General features: G+C 39.8%; 1 protein-coding gene across 5 annotated transcripts; it reads left to right on the top strand.

The window, feature by feature from the left end:
* The first annotated feature begins 1599 nt into the window (after positions 1-1599).
* On the top strand, positions 1600-26706 carry kidins220b (kinase D-interacting substrate 220b). Of its 5 annotated transcripts, none has more exons than XM_007235245.4 (30): positions 1600-1777; positions 4496-4650; positions 5170-5268; positions 5527-5625; positions 7007-7105; positions 7230-7328; positions 7419-7517; positions 7623-7820; positions 8229-8327; positions 8483-8581; positions 8691-8789; positions 8888-9065; positions 9161-9325; positions 10036-10215; positions 10418-10583; positions 10846-10997; positions 11507-11796; positions 11940-12080; positions 12450-12687; positions 12856-12944; positions 14886-15030; positions 15116-15278; positions 17252-17430; positions 19826-20052; positions 20740-20868; positions 21739-21768; positions 23288-23425; positions 23535-23633; positions 23987-24217; positions 24305-26706. In XM_007235245.4, the coding sequence occupies exons 2-30, from the start codon at positions 4519-4521 to the stop codon at positions 25478-25480; spliced, it is 5238 nt and encodes a 1745-aa protein (XP_007235307.1). In that variant the 5' UTR covers positions 1600-1777; positions 4496-4518; the 3' UTR covers positions 25481-26706. The 5 variants fall into 5 exon arrangements, with proteins under 5 accessions (XP_007235307.1, XP_007235309.1, XP_007235310.1 ...); XM_007235246.4 differs by lacking the exon at positions 1600-1777 and adding an exon at positions 1824-1934; XM_022685844.2 differs by lacking the exon at positions 1600-1777 and adding an exon at positions 3229-3315.

Genomic DNA, 26706 nt, shown 5'->3' with positions numbered 1-26706 from the left:
TTAAAACATATGGCATCAATCATAACAGTAACCAAAGATTCATGTGTTTGTTTTTAAACTCTTCTCTTTGTCTAAAGAAACAGGGATTAGGCCTTGTTTTAGGCTATATTTTTCTTTCAATGGAAAATCTCCATTACAAATGTGGTGTAGTCCAAGACCAGGATTATTCCCTGTCTGGGAAACAGCCCCTTTACATTATAAACATGAACATAGAACTCAGCTGGCTCGAATGTCATGTAATGGAAACACAAAATCAGGAACAAGTAACTAAATGTTAATAACACACTAAATCTGACTCAGTACAAAGGACATTGTTTTCCTCCTAGGAAACTGGGGTAAACCAAAGTTAAATTCCCATCCCCATACATGCTGAATGTATGAACAATTAGCCAGCTGTTCTGTGGAGAAGCAACTGCTGAAGGGGGTTATTTACTTAGGTTGTTTTGGGTTTTGAGCTGGTCAGTGTAACATACAGTACCACCTTCTAATTTAATGTTTTTCTTTATTGCTTTATTTAATGTTTTACATTGTAGATTAATATTAAAGACCGGAAACCAAATAAGGGACACATATGGAATTACATAGTAAACAAAAAAAGTGTTTGAACATCACAATACATTGACCTATAAACCCAACTGAGATGTGTGCTTTGGCATGAGCTGGAGCAGAGAGTAAAGGAAAAGCAGCAACTATTTTTCAGCACCTCCATGAACTCCTTCAAGACACTGAGAAAACTCTGCCTTACAGACACCACAAGTTGCAAAAACTACTTTCAGGTAGGTTCCCCTGGAGCTGGATTTGGAGCCAGGTCACACATTAACTCGCCTCAACATGCCTTTTGCAATCATTTAGTCCCTTGTGGGCAATGCTAAAATCACTATTACAAACTGTACAGCTGGCAAAACTACATTGTTTTGTACTTTTACCAGACATGGGTACACTTTGAAATGAGTTTTGATGGGAGCCATGATGCTCCTTCTATTACTCATTGAAAGCGTCCTGTCCAGGAAGGGAAAAACACAACAGAACAAATACTCCACTGACCTAAGTCCTTTAGTTCAGTGCAAACCTGTGTAGTTATGTGGTCTAACACGCGGTGTGTGGAATTGCAGTCATTAAACATTAGAAAAAGGATTTCGCTGAAAGGGGTTGAAAGTCTGGATAGGGAGGAATAAAGTTAGGGCAAAGAACAGGGAAGGGTTATTGGAGAAATCCATGCATTATTGTCTAGATGTTTATGGTTGCTCGGGTCGAGTTTTGACCTTATCGCCATCAGCTGTGTGGCATAAATTCACTGTGCTTAAGCCACCCAGGGGACTTATTGATGATATTCAGAGAGCACTGGTGGATAAAGCTCAGGGAACATTTTGTGAGGGCCGCGGTGTTATATCTCCCTGAGCAAGAGGGTGGACAGGTATTTATTGGTATCCGGGCAAGAGCTGCTGTCTTGTTCTGTTTAGTAATGTTAATTAATGGAATAGAGTGTATGTTGTAAATAAGATGATTATTTCTGTAATAATAAAGTGGAGTAATTCATTCTCTCTCTCTCTCTCTCTTTTTTTCTATTGTTTTCCCCGGCTCTCCTCTGACGTCAGGCTCGGCTGGTAGGAGCAGTAGGAGGAGAAGCTGTTGTTCAGTGTCGCTCCTCCACCAAGATGGCTGTTGTTGGGGATGGGGAGTAGAGAGACAGTGCGGGCTCGATAGGAGAAACACAGGAACACGGATCAGACCTCCCCTCGGCGCGGAGTTGAATCTCTCTCTGTCTCTGTGCTGTACGGTAGGTGTGCAGGCTGTATATATCGGGGGTGTTTTCAGTGTTTTGACCGTTGATGCTGTTTGATTGACAGCCCGCAGTCTGAGAACAGACTGAAGCCTTCAGCGCTCCTCTCCTTCAGCCGCGTCGGGCGGACCGACCGGAGCTCCGGAGCAGAGCGGTAAACTATAACATATAACGTTATATGTATTTATATTTCAGTCGAGTCCTCGTTTCTCTAAAAGAGGAGAATAAAGGCAGCCGCCGCCTGACGCGGAGTGTTCGCGGATAGCTAGCTTAGCTAATTAGCGCTAGCTGTAGGTTAGCTAAGCTGGCTAACCTAGTTAGCATCCAGTCAGACTCGGAGTGAGCGGCAATAAACACTCAGTGTCCGGGTTAGTAAGTGATATGTCCACCTTCTGTGAACAAAACCACCTGAGATGACCTAGCTAACTAACAGCTGTGATATTCATTTACAGGCAGACAGGCTTTTGTCATATTTTAAGACATCTAGTTAAGTGTTTGGACGAGGGCTTAGCTGAGTGATAACAGTAATGGAATGTGAGAATAGGTGGGTGTAACACGTTTATTATTTATTTAACGTAAGCAAAATTAATGTGCTATTTCTACACTATCCGCCGCACTAGCGCTACTGCCTTCATATACTTAAACTAGCATATTAAATTTAGTTAGTCTAGATAAGCCATCAATTTGTAGCATCTTAAGTGCTTTTCTGTTGACTGGGTGCCTGGTTCACTGTATATTCACTGCAGCCTCCTTAACCTTCTCCTCACCTTGGCTAGTTCTACACACACACACACACACACACACACACACATATAAATACATTTTTTATATACATACATATATGGAAAAAATAAGAGAGCACTTCAGTTTCTGAATCTGATTTTGCTATTTATAGGTATATGTTTGAGTAAAATGAACATTGTTGTTTTATTCTATAAACTATGGACAACATTTCTCCCAAATTCCAAATAAAAAAATATTGTCATTTAGAGCGTTTATTTACAGAAAATGAGAAATGGCCAGTCTTACACACTGCTTTTGGATAACTTTATGCCACTCCTGGTGCAAAAGTCAAGCAATTCAGCTTTGTTTGATGGCTTGTGATCATCCATCTTCCTCATAATTATTTTCTAGAGGTTTTCAATTTGGTCAAATCAAAGAAACTCATTTCTAAGTGGTATCTTATTTTTTTCCAAGAGCTATATATATATATATTGCAGCTTTTTATCAACTCTGGCTTTATTCACTGTTTTCTGACCTATTTTTCTTTGATATAAATTAAAGATCTGAAACAATGCCTTCAGAATAGGCTGCCAGTATTTCACAGCATTAAACGAGTCCTTGTGGTCATGAATAACACATGATGCCATTCCGTAGCAGCAGTACAAACACATGCACACGCACACACACACACACACACACACACCCCCACACACCCCCACACACCGTCCGACCCACACCATGGGAGAGATATTGCCTAGGTGTTCAGAGAAGAGCGACAGGGTGCTACTCCACTTGTAAGCAAGGAAAGTAATGTATGGTGTCAGATTGCGTCTGGTCATCGTAAGTCAGGTTTTGTTTATCAGTGATAAAAGGATACTGTTGCCTGTCTGTTGAACCAGCCTGTTGTTCCAAGCTCAATTATTATTTGTGTCAGGCTCGAACATCATGTATATACAGCATGTCAGACCACATGCAGTTATAGTAATTTTAAGCTCAAGTCTAAATCTGAATGTCATGTGTGAGTGGAGATGTGTGTGTTTTATTTAAGACGTGCTGTTGTTTGGAGCGGTGAACGGCATGGCTTGTTTACCGTTTTTCGTGTTTGCACTTTTGCAGAGGTGTTTTCTTTGTTGTGAAGCATATAATTGGTTCATTTGCTGGTCTGTTTAGTCTGTATTATTTTATCAATAGTTATTAGATTCGATTCTTGTAAAACTGTTTGTGAGTTTATTGGTCCAGACCATGCCTGTTTTGCAGTGTTCTTCATAAATATAAGATTGGAATAAGGGGGGGGGGGGATCTCTGAGGTGTGTTTGTCAGACTTTTGCAGTACGCCACTGACACACCATTTTGCTGCACTCTTTTCTTCCCGACATGGGAAGGACTCATTCCACAATGGTGACACAGTAAATACACCTACTGTTAGGCTATTGCCTACAAATAGAGCCTGTCATTTAGGCTTATTTGTTTTGCCTTCCACACTCTTGGTATCAGTTGCCTCAGTCCTACGTAAGGCGCTGTCCTGGCTGTGTGTGTTTTGGAGAGTTAGCTATGTTACTAAAGAGAAATAGCTCATTATAACAGATGGCTGGTGAATGCAGGGAGCAGACATACTGTTATCTCATTGGGCACTGAGAACATGGAGCTGTTCTTGGGTTATCTCAACCTGGCATTAAGCCAGACTCTTTCCTCCTGACATTTCAAATGGCACGCTGGGGACCAGGTGGTCAGATGCCAACTGTCACTCAAGCAGGAAAACAGTATGCTTATAGTCCTGTCAACAGATTCTTTCTGTGTTAAATTATCAGTCCTTTCTGAAACCACTTTCTTTTCATCTCATATCTTTTTTTGTTCTTTTTTTTTTTGTTTATAATAATAGCTGTCCTTTTTATATTCCAATCTTTACCAAGCTGTGTCTGTCAGTAGACAGTAAGAATGATATATGTCTGTGTCTTCAAAAATCACAAATGAGATTTTGTATTTCTGTTCAAGGTGCCCAGAGCTGAGGAGCAATCATGGATACCACCACTTCTATAAAGATGACCACTATGGCCATCCAGAACCTCTTCAGCTATGTGGAAGAGGAGAACCTGGCTGCCCTCAAAGCCCACCTCGAGAAATTCAAAGAGGTGGATGGTCGCAGTGATGTAAGTGAATAATGAATTGTTGTACAGACCATAATTAATTGCAGTTGCAATTGCGATTTCTATTTTTACTCTAATCAGATTTATTTGTGTCACTTGCATCACAAATGGGGGTGGGCAATATAGCCCTAAGATAATTTTACAACAATTCAATATCATTTTGCATTAGTGATATTCTGGGTAAAATGACAGAAGAAAAATACACTACTCTGACAAAATAAATATTGTAGTACCATTATATGTTTTATTTAGTATAACAGTTTTAAACATCATTGACTCTGAAAGATTGTACTATAATACTGAAGTTCAGAATTTTTAATGCATGCATATAAACTGCAAACATAAACAACTATACGAGACAAATGCAGATTATACTGATTTTAAAACAGAATACCATTATAACAAAATAGATATTTTTCTTATATTTTTTCAAAAATTATAACAGTGTTATTGTATACAGAATGATATGGCACACTCCTAATCATTATAGCTCATATGTCTGTCTGTCTATCTCTCTCTCAGAATGGACAGACTCCTCTAATGTTGGCTGCAGAGCAGGGCAGTTTGGAGATTATCCAAGAGCTCATCAGGAGAGGTGCCAATGTCAACCTGGACGATGTGGTGAGGGAATGTTTCGCACTGCGGTTTTATAAGCTTCAGACATGCCCCATATGTAGATTCTAATAAAGGTCACCTCCACTGGACAGCTGTCTATTGTAATGGATCTGCCATTTGTAAGGAAAAACAGACACACCTTGATGCTTTTTTTTTTTTTTCCAGCTCTTCCACTCCACACTCTATATCACTGTTTCCATGGTGACAGAGACCAATCATACTGCAGTTTCCATGGTGACCAGTCTGTCTGCTTCTTTCCCATAGGACTGCTGGTCTGCTTTGATCTCAGCAGCTAAGGAGGGGCATGTGGAGGTGGTGAAAGAGCTGCTGGACAGCAGTGCTTACATTGAACACAGAGACATGGTGAGACACTGATTAAAGATTAAAAGAGTTATTTGTGGACAATAAAAACATCCAGGGCGAGCTATTCCTGCAAGCTTTTTTCTGACGAGTTAAGCTGGTGTTTTTGGGTAACTAATTATTAATCTTGATACCAGACATGCTTAGTTTTGCAGGGATGCCCAAATATCATAAAACATAATTGTGGAGCTGAATATGGTTGATTCAAATGATGCTTTGACCCAAATAGGAGAATAAAAACGACAACCCCTTGATTGACTGCTATTGTTTGGCCCCAAGCAATCAATACGTTTATAAAAACATAAATGCTTACGCATTTTTTCAGAGATTCAGTGAATTTATTATAGCTTGCTTATTTTAATATTGTCACTACTAATGTTTTTACCAATGGGTTATTGTGAAAACTCCATCCCAAAAATTGATTTGGCATGGCCTCATTGTAATTGAGATTTCACTTATTGCAATGAGGCATGAATACAAATGATTATTATTATTATTATTATTATTATTATTATTATTAATACATTTATACACATTTTAATAATTATTATATATTACTATTAACAATAACTATATATTATAAAATATTCTGTTCAAAGAATTCAATTTAACTATGCTTTAAAAATCTAACTTAATACAAAGAGTGCAAAGAACATCTACAAATTGGCACTGTATACAATAAATAAAAAAAACTGTAAAAATATGCATTAAGATCTAATTGATAAAAAGACAGTACAAAGATGGGAAAACAATGTGTAAGAGGTACAGGAATAAGTTTATAAAACTGAATAATGACAGTGACAATACAGAATAAACATGTGCATATATAGGTATTTAGTAAAGTAGCTAGTGTCCAGTAGTGCATATGTACAGATGTACAATGGTATTTTCTAAAGTGTCTAGAGTGTCCAGGAGTGCAGTTGTACAGATAAGTGTCAATATTGCAGATAGAACAAACGTTTATGGAGGCTTTAAGCACATAAATCCTTTTAATGGTTTTATTTTAAAATCTATTAAATACAATTTAAGCAGCGACTGCCTTCTATACAAAGATAAATGAAAAGTGTTTTTTTTTTTTTTTTTTTTTTTTTTTTTTTAAGTATTATGTTGAATTGTTATTTAGACTAGGATTAAATAGGTACTACACTGTTAATCGTATATCTAAAAATACTTAGATGTGATGTTTGCACAGTACAGTATATTTGAACAGTATTTTCTTATATGAACCCGAGAGAGCTTTATAACATTTTATTTTTTAGGATATTTGCTTCATTACAGTGTCATTAAAGATATAATATAACATAATAATATAATTTAGGAAGTGCTCTTTTGATATTTAAAAAGCATACCGATATTTCAATAGAAGACTGTTTGTATTGTGCAGGGGGGCTGGACTGCTCTTATGTGGGCTGCATATAAAGGTCGGGTGGAGGTAACGAAGGTCCTCTTGGAGAATGGAGCCAATCCCAACACAACAGGACAGGTAAACTGAAAAAGACCTTATCAAATATAACATGGGACAGGGCTTTATTATACTCTCCATAGTATAGTAAACAAAACCTGCCATCTATGTATTTTATATATATCCTGTTACCTTTGCTTAACAGTACAGTGTATACCCTATCATCTGGGCTGCTGGCCGAGGTCATGCTGAAATCGTCAAGCTCCTGCTGAAGCATGATGCCAAAGTCAACTGCTCTGATAAGGTGAGCTTCTTTTCAACTAGAACATCTGAAACTGGTTGATTAAGTGTTTGTGTTGAGTTTTTAAATGACTTAAGCCTATGTTCCTCTCAGTATGGCACCACTCCACTGATCTGGGCTGCCAGAAAGGGACACTATGAGTGTGTTATGCATCTGCTGGAGAATGGAGCTGATGTTGACCAGGAGGGGGCAGTAAGTACATTACATTCATACAGAACCAACTTTGACTGTTGTATCTTAATTTTGTGATTAGTGTTACTTTATCATTTGCCTGATGTTCTGTTATTTTCTGCTCAGAACTCCATGACTGCTCTAATCGTGGCTGTGAAAGGAGGCTACACTGAGGTTGTGAAGGAACTTCTGAAAAGGAACCCAAATGTCAACATGACTGATAAGGATGGCAACACTGCCCTGATGATTGCAGCTAAGGAGGGCTACACTGAGATAGTACAGGACCTGCTGGATGCGGGCACCTATGTCAACATTCCAGACAGGGTAATTATTTGTTAAATTTATGGTTTATGGTATTCATCATGAAGGAAATTAAGTTAAAGTCATATTTTATTTATGTGGCATTTTTTCCATGAAAAATGTCACAAATCATTAGGATTGCCCTGAAACTAAAAACAAACCAAAATTAAATCTTTGGGCAAAGACTAAAAAATAAAATAAGCTTTTTCTTATGTTGTCATTAATTGCCCATTTTGACCATATTATATATTAAATAGCCTAAATGTGTTTTCTTTGTTGCTTTTCAAAGAAACAAAAACATGTATTAAACACTGAATATGTTTACCATCCCAGCAGACATACCAACAAAAAATAACAACATTATTTGGTCATTTTAAAATGCAAAGTTTGGCTTTTATCTAGTATGTTTTTGTGTTTGTTTTAACCCTTTAGAGTGGTGACACGGTACTGATTGGAGCCGTGAGGGGTGGCCATGTTGAGATTGTGAGAGCTCTTTTGCATAAGTACGCTGACATCGACATCAGAGGCCAGGTAATCCAACTTGACATCTAATAGACAGTTAATCATAAAACTATGTATATTAAATCATATTTAAAAGAGCAATGAAGGGTAGCATATAAATATGTACATCTACACAAAGGAAAGCACAATTTACACTTTATTTACCATCCGTTTATTTGCACCAGGACAATAAGACAGCTCTGTACTGGGCTGTGGAGAAGGGTAATGCAACCATGGTCAGAGACATCCTACAGTGTAACCCTGATACAGAAACCACCACTAAGGTACAGTAAGACCTATAATCACCCTTTACGATAAATCTGGACTGTTCTTCATTTTTACCTTTTTAAATTAAGCCTGCAATGTTCAATCATTTACCTGTTTGTTTATTAGGATTCTGAGACTCCCCTAATCAAAGCCACCAAGATGAGAAACATTGATATAGTAGAACTACTCCTGGACAAAGGAGCAAAGGTGTCTGCTGTGGATAAGGCAAGAATAAATTTTATACATTTATGCATTTTATGTAAATATTGTCTTTTTATTTGCTGTGTTATGTAATTTGACCTGTCACTTTATCTCACTCATAGAAAGGGGACACACCTCTCCATATTGCCATTCGTGGGCGGAGCCGCAGGCTGGCTGAGCTTCTTCTTCGCAACCCTAAAGATGGCCGTCTGCTCTACAGGCCCAATAAGGCTGGAGAGACACCATACAATATTGACTGCAGTCACCAAAAGAGCATCCTCACTCAGATATTTGGAGCCAGTGAGTTTGTGTCCCTTTGCTTTGATTCAGATTTTAATTAAATCAATTCTGAAAATCTGTCAGTTCTTTGCTCATCTGTGTTTTGTCACCTTCAGGACACCTGTCCCCTACTGAGTCAGATGGGGACATGCTGGGGTATGACTTATATAGTAGCGCCTTGGCGGACATCCTGAGTGAGCCAACAATGCAGCCACCCATCTGTGTGGGCCTGTACGCCCAGTGGGGCAGTGGAAAGTCCTTTCTGCTCAAAAAACTTGAGGGTAAGTGCTAGGGAGCAATGCAAGGTTTTACACAGAACTGGAAGAAAGTAAATGGCATATAAGTAAACTAAAAAAAATATCATATGTACAGCTCTGGAAAAAATGAGACCTCTTAAAAATTATGTATTTCTTTGATTTTACCATATTGAAAACCTCTGGAATATAATCAAGAGGAATATGTATGATCACAAGTCATCACACCAAGCTGAACTGCCTGACTTTTTGCATCAGGAGTGACATGAAGTTATCCAAAAGCAGTGTATAAGACTGGTGGAGGAGAACATGCCAAGATGTATAAACACTGTGATTAAAAACCAGGGTTATTCCCCCAAATATTGATTTCTGAACTCTTAAACCTTTATCAATATGAACTTGTTTTCTTTGCATTATTTGAGGTCTGAAAGCTCTGCATATTTTTTGTTATTTAAACCATTTCTTGTTTTTTTCTTTAGCCAAGACTACTTTCCTTGCGTTATTTAATATACAGTCTTTTGCAAAGCTTTGTACATTGTGTTTACATTATCATGTCATGAAGTGTAGAGCAATTAAAATGACTACATTTTACTTAATGAAATCCATTTGCAATAACTTGAATAAAAAATTATTAAATTACTTAGAATTTCCTATTAAGTTGCTATTTCACAGAGATACATTTGTATGAACTACAGGATAATGTATAATATATATTTTTTCTTTTCTCCCTTTTTAAGATGAGATGAAGACATTTGCAGGGCAGCAGATTGAGCCTCTGTTTCAGTTCTCTTGGCTAGTGGTGTTCCTGTCTCTTATGCTTTGTGGCTCTGTGGCTCTGCTGCTCGGCTTCACTGTGGACCCCAAACTGGCTATCGCTGTCTCCCTTAGCCTTCTGGCTCTGCTTTATGTGTTTTTTGGTAAGCATTTACTTTATACCTCATCTTTGACTGTGTTTTGCTGTTGAGTAGGTGATTGCAAATTAGTTGCACTAGAGGGCAGTATAGTACCATTCATTTCTCATGCTCTACCTTTTTTTTTTTATAACGTCTGGATATGATGAAGAAGCATCTGTAAATAATGAGCTTGTTCTGTTTTTCTCTCCCTCTCTTTAAATTTTAGTGGTTGTGTACTTTGGGAGCAGGCGTGAGGGTGAGAGCTGGAACTGGGCCTGGGTTCTAAGTACTCGGCTCGCCCGCCACATTGGTTACCTTGAGTTACTGCTGAAACTCATGTTTGTTAACCCTCCAGAGCTGCCTGAGCAGACCACACGAGCGCTGCCTGTTAGGTAGATACTTTTTTTTGTGGTTGATTGAATACAAAATATATTTATGTCATAAATGGCGAATGCCAATGCTCTAAATAATGTAAACTGCCTTTTTGTGTTTTAAAGCAGTTAATGTCTGAATTGGAAGCACTTTTCTTGTAGGCCTATACATGATGCTTTCATTGCCTTTGCTTCTTGAAAAATTGCACTGTACTAAAACTGAATGGACCAAAGAGTAACTGTGCAACTTAACAGAATGGCCATAACTGCTTTATGTTTCCAGGTTCCTGTTCACAGACTATAATAGGCTCTCCAGTGTGGGTGGAGAGACCTCTATGGCTGAAATGATTGCCACTCTCTCAGATGCCTGCGAGAGAGAGTTTGGTTTTATGGCCTCCAGACTTTTTAGGGTCTTTAAGACAGAGGACACTCAAGGTAAAGGTTTATTTTTTAGCGATTTCCAAATTCAAGATTCAAGATTTTTTAATGTCACGTCAAAGAGTACAGGTGTACATGTAAGTGAAAAACTTGAGTGCAGGTTCCCACTAGTATGCAGAGAACAATATTTACGATGAAGTTGAATAATAAGATATAATAGAATATACAGATAACTTTACAATATCCACAATACACACAATAACAATACACACAGTGACTTACACTATAGACATATGGACATATGGTATTGGACAGAAATATGCAGAGGAAGACTGAATATATACATTTACGATGCTATATAGATGTGCAGATATCTAGAGTGTGTGTGTGGAAGTGAGGAAATAGTCCAGTATGTGACAGAGTAATCATGAGTAAAGTGCATGTACAGTGTGAAGTAAGGTGCTGGGTGCAAGAATTTGTAACAAATCTGTCCTTGTTTTTTGAAAAATCTATGAGACCATGTCATCTGATTATTGTGCGATTGTCATGCCTTTGTCTGACATCAGGTAAAAAGAAATGGAAGAAGACATGCTGTATCCCATCCTTCGTCATCTTCCTGTTCATCCTGGTGTGCCTGATCACAGGCATGGCCTTGCTGGCCATCTTCAAGGTGGATGGCGAAAACCAGACAGTGAATGCAATACTGGTAGCCATGGTCAGCGTTGTGGGCCTGGCTGTGCTGCTGAACTGCCGCACTTGGTGGCAGGTGACGGATTCAGTGCTGAACTCTCAGAGGAAGAGGCTACACAGTGCTGCTAATAAGATGCACAAACTCAAGAGTGAAGGCTTCATGAAGGTTGGTTAATATGACCACACCTAAAAACATTGCATATGTAGATTTGTCTTTTTTAGTAATTGGAGGCATTTATTTATAAATCCTAAATATACACATTACTCACATCCTCTGAGAATAGTATATGTCTTTTTGTTCTTCTTCAGGTTCTTAAGAGTGAAGTGGAACTCATGGCAAAGATGGCAAAGACCATTGACAGCTTCACTCAGAATCAAACACGTCTAGTTGTCATCATAGATGGTCTGGACTCCTGTGAGCAGGACAAAGTTCTGCAAATGTTAGATACGGTGAGTTTCCCAGGTACCACTGTCTTCTGGTGTGTTAGGAGTAGGGGGCAGAACTGCTACCTTAGCGCATACAGCAGCCAGTAGGAGCTTGTTTATTATAATTAATAAAAACAAATCAGTAAATAAGTCAGAAATTAGTTATGACAGGACTTCATGAATATGCCTGCTCCTGCATTTGTTGTGTAATTAAGAGATTTAACATTAGATCATATTTGATTTTTTTCTTGAGTTTGAGGGCTCCAGGGCATTTTCTCGTAGCCACAGTATTGTCCTATCAAGTTTTCAGTTTTCTACTGCTGTGCCTTCTGCCTTTTGCAACACTAGACAATGCTAAATCATCCTCATTGTGTTCTCCTCTTGATTCTCCAGGTGAGGGTGCTCTTCTCTAAAGGCCCCTTTATCTCCATCTTTGCCAGTGACCCTCACATAATCATTAAAGCCATCAACCAGAACCTGAACAGTGTGTTACGCGATTCCAACATCAATGGCCATGACTACATGCGCAACATAGTGCACCTGCCCGTCTTCCTCAACAGCCGAGGCCTTAGCAGTGCTAAGAAGATGTGTGCACCGGCTCCGGCTAATGGAGAGACCGGAAACTCTGAAGGTCAGTAGTGTTATCTGACTAAGGGGCTATTTTCATCAAATAGAGCAGACACGTAATAGTAGTCTGCAAGCGATTGAATTTAGTTGTGAATTGACTGAAAAAAAAAAATATTTATGCATTTTGCTGCCTGTTATATTCTTACATTTGCTCTGTGCCTTGTTCCTGCAGGCTGGCATGAGGAGCTGGACAGGAAGCTGTCCCAGCACAGTCTGAGTGAAGCAGCTAAGTTGGGTAGCAAGACGGCACTTAATCGCAGGGTAAGCTCATCAGGCAGGCATTTCCCAACCTGATGGTACAACATAGTACAGAGAGAGAGAAAAAAACAAAGACTAAGCAGTTAGAGGAAAACATAGTTAGCTTTCAGCATTGATAAACCACAAGCAAAAAGACTTTACTGTTATACTGCTTCTCTTAGATACGTCCTTTTTTTTCCCAAGACCCGCCTTCATCAGAAATATTTAGCCCTGATTGGTGGACAGAATAGTGCAGCTAAAAAGCATAGGCACCATAGACCACTGAAGTCATGCGTCATTCTGTAGTCCTCATACGGCTTCTGTGTCTAAGTGGTTTTTCCCTATGAGAAAAATGAATGGGCTTTCCAAAAACACGTCTCTGTCACATTCTGTGGTAAATAAATCTGTTTAGACCCCTGTACGTTTTATTCTATGTACATTTTACCCCTGAACATCACTGGATCCTCTGAATTACGAGATTGTTTAAGGGTCGTGATGAGAAAAATGCTAACTTTAAGCTAATGCTACAGTGGAGTGAACTGACCTCCCAGCGCCGCTGCAGAGATTAGCAGGAGACTATTTTTGGCGCAACACCAGAGAACTCCGGCCGTAAGTTGGGAACATTTTAAACACAGCTGATCCAACTAATGAACTAACTCTGCTTACTGAGGAGAGCTGAGAGTGTAACAGCGTTAAATCACTAAAACAGGTCAGTGATACTCCAGAACCAGCTGTAACACGTTTTAACATTTACCCTCTTTATTATGCAGTGAAATAAATTGGTGTTTCTGGTTTGTTGTCGCCTCAGTGAGGGCAGGTAGTTAGTTGATTAGTTAGTTGTTTATTTGGGTCAGGTGTTGTAATTTGTATAAACTAATGGCCGTAATTAAATACTAAACCCCTTGTGGAAGCGCTGCTAAACTGAGAGCCACTTTCTCTTATTATCTGCCTTTTAAAGCTCTAACACAGACTACACTGCTCAACATCACACTGCTCAACATTACTGAAAGAGTTGTCACCTGTTTAAATGCTTTAATGATCCTCTGTGAAGAAGCATAATAATCCAAAACGTGATCTGACCGGAGTTCGCTGTTGTTATGCAGAATCCAGTCTGGGGTCATTTCCAGCCGCTGTGCTGTGACGTCAGTTAAGCATTAGCTTAAAGTTAGCATTTTTCTAATTACTACCCTTAAACGATCACGAAATTTAGAGTATCCAGTGATATTTAGTAGGTAAATGTACACAGAATAAAACGTACAGGGTTCTGAACATATTTATTCACCACAGAATGTGACAGAGACAGAGTTTTTGAAAAGCTCATTGAAAGTCGCCATTTACATGGACGGCTTATACACGGAAACCCAAATATGGGCATAAACAACATGGCGCCGACTACAAAATGACGACACGACTTCAGTGGTCTATTGGATTTACTCTGCACCTGATAAGGGTACATATCTAGTTAGAAAAAAACTAGAAAGAAGTTAAAAAAAAAACAAGACCAAAGGAAAAAAACATACATGCTTCTCTGGTACGTAACACTAGCGTTAATAGTCATGTGAAGGTCATTTGATCTGATTTTCGCTGTCACTATTTCTGCTGAGAAACCAATTATTTTTAAATTTGTGAAGACAAATTTAATTGTCTCCTCTATTGTACTGTAGGTCATTTTTAACCTAACTTGTAATAAAGATTGATGTCTTTTCACAGTAACTTTCACTGTAATCCAATGAAGCTAATCCAATAATATGTCCTGCCACATGATGTGTTAGGTCTAATAATATTACCATATACTTTTTATAGAATTTATTTTTTTTAATATTATAACGCAGATAAAAGTGTAACCCTCCCCTGGTTTGGCCTTCAAACATGTGACAGATGCCTTCTAAGAATATGTATGATTTCTTTTGAATGTAGACATTATGTCTGAAGCTGATGATACATGATCTCTTTAACTCTCTTCAGGACACGTACCGACGGCGACAGATGCAGAGGTCAGTCACACGTCAAATGTCTTTTGACCTGACCAAGCTGCTGGTTACTGAGGACTGGTTCAGTGACATCAGCCCTCAGACCATGAGAAGACTGCTAAACATTGTGTCTGTCACAGGTAAGAACTTCCTTCAGATGTGTTCTTTCATGTTTTTAACTCAGAACCCTTCTCAGTGCTCTTAATTGTGCTCCTCTTTGTGCAGGCCGTTTACTGAGGGCCAATCAGATTAGTTTCAACTGGGACCGGCTGGCGTCTTGGATCAACTTGACAGAGCAGTGGCCTTACCGCACATCCTGGCTTATTCTTTACCTAGAGGAGACAGACGGTATACCTGACCAGGCCACACTTAAAACAATATATGAAAGGTAAAGAAATTCAGTTGTTCTTACTGTGGTATCAAGTATTTAAAGTGGCAGTCTGTATTATTTTTTTCTAAACTGAAAGCAGAGGCATTTCTGAGTGGACAATGGATAAAATATTGTGTTTAATGGTACCAGTGTGCTGGAACGTTCATTTCTGCTAAAGCTAATATATTAATTTTAAAAACGGTGGTGTCGTTTCGCTTTTCGCGAAAGTTCTTCTGGCCAAGTTATGCGTCATTACGCACTTACAGCACATGTACAGCCTCTAAAAGAGGATCCAGCTCAGTTTTACTGAACACGAGCAGCTGGTGGGGCAATGGAGACTTCAGAGAGGGAAACTTAGACCTCAGTACTAGGGGTGTGCCATATCGTATCGTACGTGATAATATCCCCCAAAATTTTTTATATTGTGAACAATATTATACCCTGAAATATGGTGCCATATTACCCACTCCTAATTATCACATCAGGGTTCTACTTTTTTGCCGTTTTTAGCAAAAGAAAAATTCACACTGTTCTAATTTTTCATTATATATCTTTTAAAAGTAGATTATATCTGTCCAGCATCATTTATTTTTCTTCTTGGATATATGGAGATATTTGGAGTGCATTACTAGTATCATGATATTCTAGATCATTGACTTCTGTTACAAATCTGATAAAAAATATATATTATATCTCATTTAGCCATATCATATTGCATGCAATAATAAAATCATGTGGCCAAAAGTATCGTTATCTTGAAAATACCATAAAATATGCTGATATTATTTTAAAGCCATATCGCCCATCCCTACTGAGTACCTCAATTCACTTATAGTAAAAACAAAGAAACGAAGGAGTGAAGTTTCTGACTGAGCGCTCTCTCTCTCGCTCTCTCTCTCTGACTGAACATAACCTGGAATCGGATTCATCTGCTCTGAAAGGAGACTGCATCACCTAAATCCCCCAAATCACAAAACTTACGGACATCAGCTTTAACCCCCTCTTCTTAATTAAGAGAAAAGTGTGTCAGACAACTTCTAGGCTCAGGGTAATTTTAGTGCATATCAGTAAATATAAAATTCATAAACCTTTGAGAAGAGGCCAAATATTGGTACCTTGTAAAATATCATATGCTTGACAGATATTACTTAAATGCCATATGTAAGTTTGTTTTTTTGTTCATGATTTAATCGCTCCTGTGCTCTTAGAACATCATCAAAATGTGTCATTTGACCATGGGGTCCTGACATTTTTACATAGGACTGTATCCAATAATTTATATACATTTTAGGGGAATCGTTGCCAAACTGGTATTTATAACACCACAGATGGTGTTCTATCCTGTATGGAATTTACTAAATGTCACAGTGTCTTCGTAAGATAGAACATGATGTTATCTAGAGATGTTAACTGGCACAGATATAGCACTGTGTGAACCTCATTGTTGTATTTTTTTTTCTCCATTAGTAAATTATGATCTTCATGCATCTTTTCAGAAGAAGTGCTGACAGAGTCTGGAGTTCAAGTAAAATATGGTCCAGACCTCTTGACATTGGATTGCGTGCCCCTCAAATGAGTTTGCCTCTGTCCCTAGGTCTTCATAAACTGAAACGTCGGAATGCTGCGTCTGTAAAATACGTGGTTTGGCTTTTAAAGTGACCTTAATATTACCTTGTTGTGTTGACACTGGCTATCTCCACACTCCTCCCAATTTCACAACACTAAATGAAGTTTTTCAGTTTATATATGAGTTGTGCATCAATGTGCATCAATTTCATTTTCAATAAAACCATCAAGTCTGTGTTTTATTTGGAGACTCAACGTAATTTTGCCACAGACTGTGCAAAAGCTGCCTTCTTGGTCAACCGCACAGAGGCCTGCATTGTTTCTGAAAGTCTCCGTTTTAGCAGTTCCAAATGAGCTGAGAAAGTTCTAGAAGTTTAAAATTTACTGAGACTTACTTTCACCCCCTCTGTCATTTACTGTGGCAGGATTTCCAAGAACATTCCTACCACTAAAGATGTGGAACCCTTGTTGGAGATAGATGGAGACGTGCGGAGCTTTGAGGTGTTCCTGTCTTCCCGCACCCCAGTGCTGGCTGCTCGAGACATCCGCACCTTCCTCCCCTGCACAGTCAATCTGGACCCCAAGCTAAGAGAGATCATAGCAGGTAAGAAATTTGCAGATGAACTTTTTACTACCGTATTTTTCGGACTATAAGGCGCACCGTATTATAAGACGCACTATCAAAGAACGCCTATTTTCTGCTATTTTTCCATACATAGGGCGCATCGCATTATAAGGCGCGTTAAGTGACACTAGAAAGGGTGCCTATATCAAAGTGAACAGGGGTGGCGCCATGTTTCCCTTCCCCCACCGGGGGTGGTCGCTTGCCGGTGGAGCGTCTCCGTATACAAATCTAGCTCTTTCAAAGTCAAACGAGTGCTGGATATTAATCTACACAGATTCCTCTCCTGAAAACTGTTTATTTGGGTGAGTAACGTGCTTCAGTTTATTTACAGTAAGCTTAGATTTCCAGATGTCCACTAAGGCTTGCTGCACCAGCGTTAGCATAGCTATCCGCTAGCACGCTAGCTAGTCACCTAAACTAGTAAAGTTAACCCAAACTTAAACGACAGCGTTACACTGAGTAATCCTGCGTGTTCTGGTAAGACAGTGAGATATTAGCTAGCGATTCGTCCCCCGTAGCTTGTTTTAACACGGTAAACAAGCAGATTACAGGCTGATAAAACTCACCTCTGAGAGAGTTAGCGCTTAGCATCTAGCTAATGCTAGCCAGGCAAAGCAGCACAGACTTACAGGCCGATAACTCACCTCTGAACGGTGAACGCTTAGCGATTAGCATCTAACTCTAATAATACTGCTCCAGCAGTATTAAAAGTGCTAAATTTAGAAAATACTGATCTCTGAACAGTGAAAAAGCTAGCTAGCTAAGCGGTTAGCATCTAGCTAATGCTATTGCTGCTCCAGCCTCGGAGCGGCACGGCTCTGCACGGAGTGTGTGTTTACTGCTCCTTACACCTGACGGGTAAAATTTAGATAATACTGATCTCTGAACAGTGAATAAGCTAGCTAATGCTATTTGCTGCTCCAGCCTCGGAGCTGCACGGCTCTGGACTCTGTATAGCACTGAAACTCTGTATAACGCTGCACGGAGTGTGTGTTTACTGCTCCTTACAACCTGACGAGTAAAATTTAGATAATACTGATCTCAGTGAATAAGCTAGCTAGCTTAGCGGTTAGCATCTAGCTAATGCTATTGCTGCTCAGCCTCGGAGCTGCACGGCTCTGGACTCTGTATAGCACTGAAACTCTCTATAACGCTGCACGGAGTGTGTATTTACTGCTCCTTACAACCTGACGAGTAAAATCCATACAAAAGGCGCACCGTATTATAAGACGCACTGTCAATTTTTGTGAAAATTAAAAGTTTTTAAGTGCGCCTTATAGTCCGAAAAATACGGTATTTGTTTTGACTGAGACTACTGGGTGATACTAGAACATCTGGGCAATTGTAGCTTGCAGGAGAGCTGAGGTGAACACATCCAACATTTTGGAAATATTGTAAGAATCTGCATTATTTGGGCAGAAGGAACATAAATAGAGAAGTTAAGATACAACACAAAGTGAAGTAAATACAGATCTGAAAAACATTAAGAGACCACTTCAGTTTCTGAAGCTACTTGCTATTTATAGGTATATGTTTGAGTAAAACATACATTTTTGTTTTATTCTATAAACTGCAAACATTTCTCCCAAATTCCACATAAAAAATATTCATTTAGAGCATTTTTTGCAGAAAATTAGAATTGGCTAAAATAACAAAAAAGAACTCAAATAATGTAAAGAAAAAAAGATCATTAAGAGTTCAGAAATCAATATTTGGTGGAATAACCCAGATTCTTAATCACAGTTTTCATGCATCTTGGCAAGTTCTCCTCCACCAGTCTTACACACTGCTTTTGGATAACTTTATGCCACTCCTGATGCAAGCAGTATAGCTTGGTTTGATGGCTTGTGATCATCCATCTTCCTCTTGATTATATTCTAGAGGTTTTCAGTTTGGTAAAATCAAAGAAACTCATCAGTTTTAAGTGGTCTCTATTTTTTTTCATAGTTTATAAATACTACCCTCACATTTTTCACATCAAATGTTTAAGTATTTTTATCTATTCTCTGTTATCCATCTACTATGCTACAGCTTTATTTTTAAGCAAACATCAATGTATAATGGCCAAATTTTCTGAAATCACACGAGCTGAAGTACAATTCAGCAGCCATCGCTTTTATGTGTGCACTTTTTCTGACACACTTATCCAGAGCGACGTGTATCTGAATCATGTTACACATGCAGGTGAACGTAACATTAGAAGTCTTGTCCAAGCGCTCTTATTGGTGTAGTGCACCTGGCTGAGGAATTGAACCCTATTCTGCCACAGGGAAGGCAGTGTTATCCAGTACGATACACCTCTTCAGCTTCAGCTGCATAATCAGCAAAATGCCGCTTTGGTGAAATGCTGCTATTTTGCTTCCTGTCTGTTCAGACGTGCGTGCTGCTCGTGAACAGATGAACATGGGAGGGGTCACCTATCCCACACTGCCCTTGCATGAAGCTGGACCCCGCCCCACTTCCATCTACAGCCAGCAGTCCTCTGCCTGCTCGCCAACTGCCTCTTACAACGGGCCGTACAACCCGCCCGGCGTGTCCCCTCAGCCCCACAGCGCCTACTACAGTGGCATGGCAGGCCCTCAGCATCCCTTCTACAACAGAGTGAGTGTCCCTGTCGCCCACAGCCGCTATAACAATAATAACACAATAAGAAGGACCAATTCAAGTTTAAATGCTTTCTTAAATACATTTAGTAACCATTGATTTCTGCATTAGAAAAGGGCAGGGCTAGGTTCAGCATTCGTATTGTTGTATTTTTTGTAGTTCATAGAGTTGGAGCAGTAACTCAGGGTCAGATTTCCACCCAGTCTGACTGTTTGCAGATTACTGTGGATGTTTGACTGATCCAGACAGAAATCTTTGATGTGTTTTGAAGGTAGTTCTTCAAGAAGTTAGATCTGATGTTGTTCTACTTAACCTTTAAAAACACATAATGGATGAGGGACATCTTGTGGAGGGGAACCCTTTTAAAAGACTGGAAGGTTTTCTTTTCCTCCATTTATCAACTCCCTGATGATTTGTCATGATTAGATTTGGTTTTATTATTTCAATTTGTTTAAGTTTTTTTTTAAGTTTGGGTTTGTACAAAGTGAATTTCAACACATCACATAAAGTGTGCGTGAGATGTGGGTGTGTGCAGGTCACAGCATGTGACTTTAATTAACTGTGTGTGTGTGTGTTCATTTTACTCTAAGAACATCATGTTGTTATCAGTTTGCATTTTGCAAGTTTTGTGTTTCATTTTCATTTGTTATATTTGTTTCCTTCTCCCAAACTCCCATCTCCCAGCCTTATTTCCCCCATCATGTTTACGTGCTGCCACGGCAGTACACTGGCAGCTCTATCCCTGTACATGCCCCCGCACCTCCACGTCCACTCATTAAAGCAGGCTATCCCAGGGATCCTAACACTGGAATTGTAAGTACTGGTCACCAGATGTAGTGCCTCGGCTCTAAACTGGCTTTAATGATGTAATATTCATGTGTTCATGTAATTCATCTAACTCTTTTACTCACAGAGGTGCTGTTTTGTTTACAGCTTGCTCTATTTCTGCTTCAGGATGTGTCTTTGAAATGCTATTGATTGATTGTTAACTCTTGGTCTTGTTAAGTTTTGTTAAGACTTTGGTTTCGCTTTTGTTATATAGAAACTAATGGTGGTGGCTAGGTATGCACAATGATATCAGAATCATTTTGATATGGGCAGACAAAAGTAAAATCAAAGATGATTTAATTTTGAATCAGTGTTCGTATTTGTTAAACTTCAGAAGACCAGAATGTTTAGATGATTATGAAAAAACAACACTTAGAGGAAGTTTCCCTGAACAGGAATTAAGCCTAGTCTAGAATTACACAGCAGTTTGAATGTGGATTTCTCTTCATAATGCAAATCCAGATTGATCTAGTACAAATTTGTCTCAACATCAAAAAATATCACCCCCATATCAATAAATTCCCATATCAGTGCTTTCCTGTTAGTAACACTGGTGTTGTCTATACTGTTTTGCTCATATTTCTTTTAAGAGCGTGTGTGTTTGTGTGTGTGTGTGTGTGTAAGAGGACAGTTTAGTTACTACAATCTGTTCACACACACACTCACACAGCCAGTGACGTCAACGACCAGCTGTCTAATGCTCACTGGCGCTCACTATAAAGAAGCATAAGACTTACCTGTTCCCTTGATACACTTTTTCTCCTCTGTGGTGGACTGATGGCCTGTATATGGTTCCCTCACGTTCTTCACTCCCTCTGTCTCTTCCCTCCTCTCCTTCTCTTTCTCTTTGCGCAGTTTAAAGTAGTGCCTTTGAAAACGAAGCAGGTACTGAATCCCTCTAGACTCGGCTTAAGCACTGCTGTTGTGCTGCCCTGTTCATGCTGCCCTTCCTCAAAAATGCTCTTTCAAACTTTCTCTATTCTGCTACTTTTCACATACGCCCCCTTCATGAGCACCGAACAGTAACTTCCCAGCATGCCCCGTGGGAACAGTAGTAGTAGTTGACATGGTCACAGTGGGGAAGGAGGAACCAGGGTGTGAAAGATAAATCTAAACTCAAGTAATGTTAAAGACGCCTGTTTTCCATTACAATACTTGGATGCAACTCTTGTAGATAAACACTCGCTGCAGTTTCGCCCTGGCAATAGCACTCCTTCCCCCCAAACATTCTTTCCTTTGGCTAACCAGAAACAACATCCCAACTGATATCTCCTCTTGAGATATCATTGATTTTTAACCCAACACTATCCTGCTGCTCTGAAGTCCTCAGGAAGTTTCAATGATGCCTGTTAAAATAAAGCCATTGAAATTGTACGCCATTATGTTGCATAACCCAAATGCCTAACTTTTGGAGTGTTCTGTCAGGAAAGATGGAGTATTTCAGGAGTGTATGTTCCAGGGTCTGCTCCAGTTTCCTCTCCAGGAATATGGTTCACATAGTATAGAGCAGACAGAGATTAATTTACAGCATATGACTTTAATTAGCTAGATGTTGAAACCTTCCTTTTAACCTATGTCTTAAAAATAGGTTCCAGGATGTTAAAAGTGATTATAAAGAATTGAGTAGGTATAGTCTTTTAGTACTTACATTTTTGCTACACTTTACACTAAGTACGATGATTTTATATTGATATTTACTGGTATTGTAATATCAGATTAGATTTAAATTTGCATTAATAAAGTTAATGAACTAAAATTTAAGCTTCCCTAAAATATGTCTTGCAAACCTTGTGTAGTTTGTCATAGATTCAGAAAAATTTACACAGTGTTGTTAACATTATTAATCAGACAGAAAGAAATCTAGGTATTTATTTAGCATTTGTTTATATGTATATTTTCACCTGAATCACTTAATCAATGATATACCAGTTCAAAACACCCCACCATGTATGCAATGTTAACACTTTTTAACCTTTAGGACCGAAAATGTATATAATGGTATGGCACCATTACAAAATCAGTATATAATACAAATGTTCAAATGTAGACATACGGCCCAGCATTACTCACATGACTTTAGTGTCGTGTGATATATTTTTGGCGTAGCTGCTTCAAAGTCATTGACTTGACATATATCTTTTTTCTTCACTGCTTTATTTCTTTTGACCCTTTCTCTTCATTGAATTTTCAACTGAAGGTATTCTCCAACCCTGTAGATAGCTTTAACTCTTTACTAACAACCAGCATGGAATTTGAATTCTTACCCCATTTGCTTCTGTTACTTCTGTCCGAGGATCACAATATTCGTGTTATAATAAATGTGCTTGTTATTGTAATGAACATGAAGTGATTGATTGTTTTCTCTGGGTGTGTGTGTGTGTGTGTGTTGTCTGGTCTGTGTTAGGGCACCGCTTCTGTGGTGTCAGGCGCCCCATCTGTGCTGCTCAGCTCCATGAACACAGATATGGTGTGTGAGCGCCTTAAAGTAATCGATGGTATGGACCAGGCCATGCTTGCCCAGTATACTGCCACCATCAAGAAGGTAAGGTTTTGTGTGATTGTGGTCTGCTTTAATCTGTGTGATCTTTTTAGAATTAAAAGGAAAAGAGGAAGTTTTACACTTCAAATCTCCATTTACATCTTTTTAACAGGCCAATGTGAATGGAAGAGTTCTGTCCCAGTGTAACCTGGATGAGCTGAAGAAAGAAATGAGCATGAACTTTGGAGACTGGCAGCTCTTCAGAGGAACTGTAAGCATGTTTTTCGAGTTGTTTGCTCAAGAATTGTTCATTTGAGAACGACTTGGGTGTTTTTTGCCAAAAAAATTTAAAAGCTGAAACAAATGTTTATAATTTGTAGAATCTTGACAGAATCTTGATGCAGTGTGAAATCTGCAACTTATCCTGTTTCCCTGCAAATATGTAATGTTTATGTAATGCCATTTGATCACGATAATTGCTTTTGGAACGAGTAAATTGATACAGCTCCTGCCAGATGAGGTTTCCGTTTGTGCTTCCAGAACGAGAGGCTTTGGTGCCAAGAACAGGTTGCCTGCTGCAGGTGCAGGAGAGGTAGGGTTCTAATGAAGGCCTTTTGTGTGCAGGTGATGGAGATGCGTCATATCGAGAGCCAGGTCTTGCATGAGGAGGCTCCCAGTGAGCAGGGCAGCAGCATGGTGGGCCATGGGGAGCCAGTCAGACATCGGGGAGCTTCTGGCCACGGAGCACCTGGCAATACAGAAACTTCCCCCATGTACAGCTTCAACCTGAGCTTTGAAGAGCTCTCCAATGTAGGACTGGATGAACAGCCCAGGCATGCCAACCCTCCCTGGATGGTGAGTATTTTTGTAGCTTTTGAAGATATCCTCTTTTCACTGCTTAATCAGATAACAATATTCCACAATCTCTTTTGTCCTCTGCAGAGCACTACCCATCGTACTCCAAGTATGTCCAGCCTGAACTCTCAGGAGTCCTCTAATGACATCTGCAAGCTAACTGACAAACAACAGGCAGAGTACCGTAATGCCTATCAAGAGTACATCTCCTCAATGTCCCAGCTTGAGGCTGGAGTCGCTGGAGTGGAAAAGCCTGTACAGCCCCATCCAGGCCAGTTTATGCACTCTAACTCTGATGAAAAGAACAAGGACGGAGGAGATCAAGATGGACGCAAGTCCTACTCAAAGCGTGGTGGTGGGAAGCCAGCAGTGGATACAACTGATTTTGCAGCGGCCGAAGCTGCCACTTTAGACCCTATCAGTGAGGAGGATGAGAAGTTAGACCACGGCTCCTCCAAGTCCCTACTTGGGCGAAAGACCTCTGGAGAGAAAGTGGGACTCTTCCAGAGTGCTGACTTGAAGCTGAAGGCCGCTGGCGGTGGTCTGCGCTACCAGAAACTCACCAGTGATGACGAAGAGTCTGAAGAGTCTGATAACGCCCCTCTGCTCAAGGATGGGAAGAAACCAGAGCCCAAACGCGCTGAAAGCGAAGAGCGTTCTTTGGCCAAGGGAAAAGAGTACCTCTCAGATGGAATGCTGGACAAAAAAGACTCGTCTGACTCGGGCGTCCGCTCCAACGAAAGCTCACCCAACCACTCCCTCCAAGACGAGGAGGCTGACCTCTCGCAGTCCGAGAGGACAAACCTGATAGAGCTGGACGAGGAGAGCCTTGCCCGCAAGAGAGGCCTGCCCAACAGCCTTAGTGGCCTTCAGGATCCGACCATCGCACGCATGTCCATCTGCTCTGAGGATCAGTGCAGCCTCTTGGCTAGCAGCCCTGAGGAAAGCTGGCCATCTTCCAAAAATTACAACCTCAACCGCACCCCCAGCAACACCACCCTCAACAACAACACCAACGCTCAGCAAGCTAACCGCTCCCGCCAGTCTGGAGATAGTGCCAACACCACCACTACCACCACTGGTAGCGAGGTCATCGTCACTCCAGGTTCCAGTATTAACACCTCCTCCACCTCCACCACACACAACGAGAACGTCCGTGTGGTGCACCTGAAGAGAGGCCTGAACCCCGGTGACCCGCCAGAGATCTGTGCCGTGACCTCCGACACAGTCTCTTTCGGGGAAGAGCGTGAGAGCATCCTGTGAGAAGCTGATCCTGACAGAGTCTGCTAGTCTCGAGTTGTTGATGTTTTGATTTTGTGATGTGAAGTATAGTGATGCATGCTCTCAGTGAAACGTCATTCCAGTGGATCAGTGAGTTCCTTGTGTTTCAGTGTTGAATTAATTGTTAGTGGTTGTTTGCACACTGTAGTTTACTGCCAGCAATGCTGCCTACATCTTCATTTGTGATAAGGGATACCCCTGCTTTGTTGCTCGCTTTTTAGAGTCACATTACCTGAAGGTGAAGTCCTAATGCTTATTTAATAATTTTCCTTTTTTATGAAATACAGTCAAACAGTATTACTGCTTTCCATCTTAAATGGAATGAACCCTATAAAGAACAGCAAATCTCAACAATTATCAAGTTAAAGTAAGATATAAATTTGAACTTTTTTTAACCGTACCTCACTATTTATTTGAACCTGACTCTTTAAGAAAAAAGCGTGGTTTCACCTTGTCCAAACCATAATTATATCCAAATCATCCTACAACCATAAGCTCACTTGTGAAGTGTTATGCCATGTTAAATCGTGTCTGTTGCATGTTGTTTGCATCCCTTTAGGTGTAAAACAGTGTTTCTTAAACCTTGTACACCCTGAACTCAAATTACTAAGCATCTGGTACTAAGGACCAACACTCAACAAAGGTATTACAAAGGATTCTTTAAGTAAGGGCATAGAAGAACCATGTTAGGTCCCATAATGAATGAGTTTTACAAAAAGATGTAAGTGTGAAGAACCTTTCAAAGATTAAAAGAAGTCACTGTAGATATTTTTTACCACTTTAATCTCATAAACTCTGCAGAACCGCTAATGGTTTCTGTCCCAGACCACACACAATCGTGTTATAAAGTTAGGGAGTAAAATGGTTCCTCTTTTATGGCCTACAACTAAGGTTCTAAATAGATGGTGCGTAATTGTATGTGTCCTGTCAAGCCGTGATGCACAGTCACACCACAAGTTGTACCTTGATTCCTGACCTGTAGTTTTAAGAAGTCCTGCAGTAGATTAGTAGCAGTGAGCATGTAAAGCAGTGACATGCATGTGTCTGACTGCAGTAAATGTCTGAAACAACTAGCTTGCATGCATTGTGCTGTTATCGTAGCTCTTCTGTGTACTTGTGATGCTGTGATCCCTTTCAGATTTAGACAAGAAACTGAGATTTGTGAAAACTGTCTGCAACACGGAGAAAAATAAAAGATAATAACAGCT

The sequence above is a fragment of the Astyanax mexicanus genome, chromosome 1 (genome assembly GCF_023375975.1).
Source record: "Astyanax mexicanus isolate ESR-SI-001 chromosome 1, AstMex3_surface, whole genome shotgun sequence".
Taxonomy (NCBI): domain Eukaryota; kingdom Metazoa; phylum Chordata; class Actinopteri; order Characiformes; family Acestrorhamphidae; genus Astyanax; species Astyanax mexicanus.
Note: the sequence above shows the minus strand (reverse complement) of the source record. Positions and strands in the feature narration are given on the sequence as shown.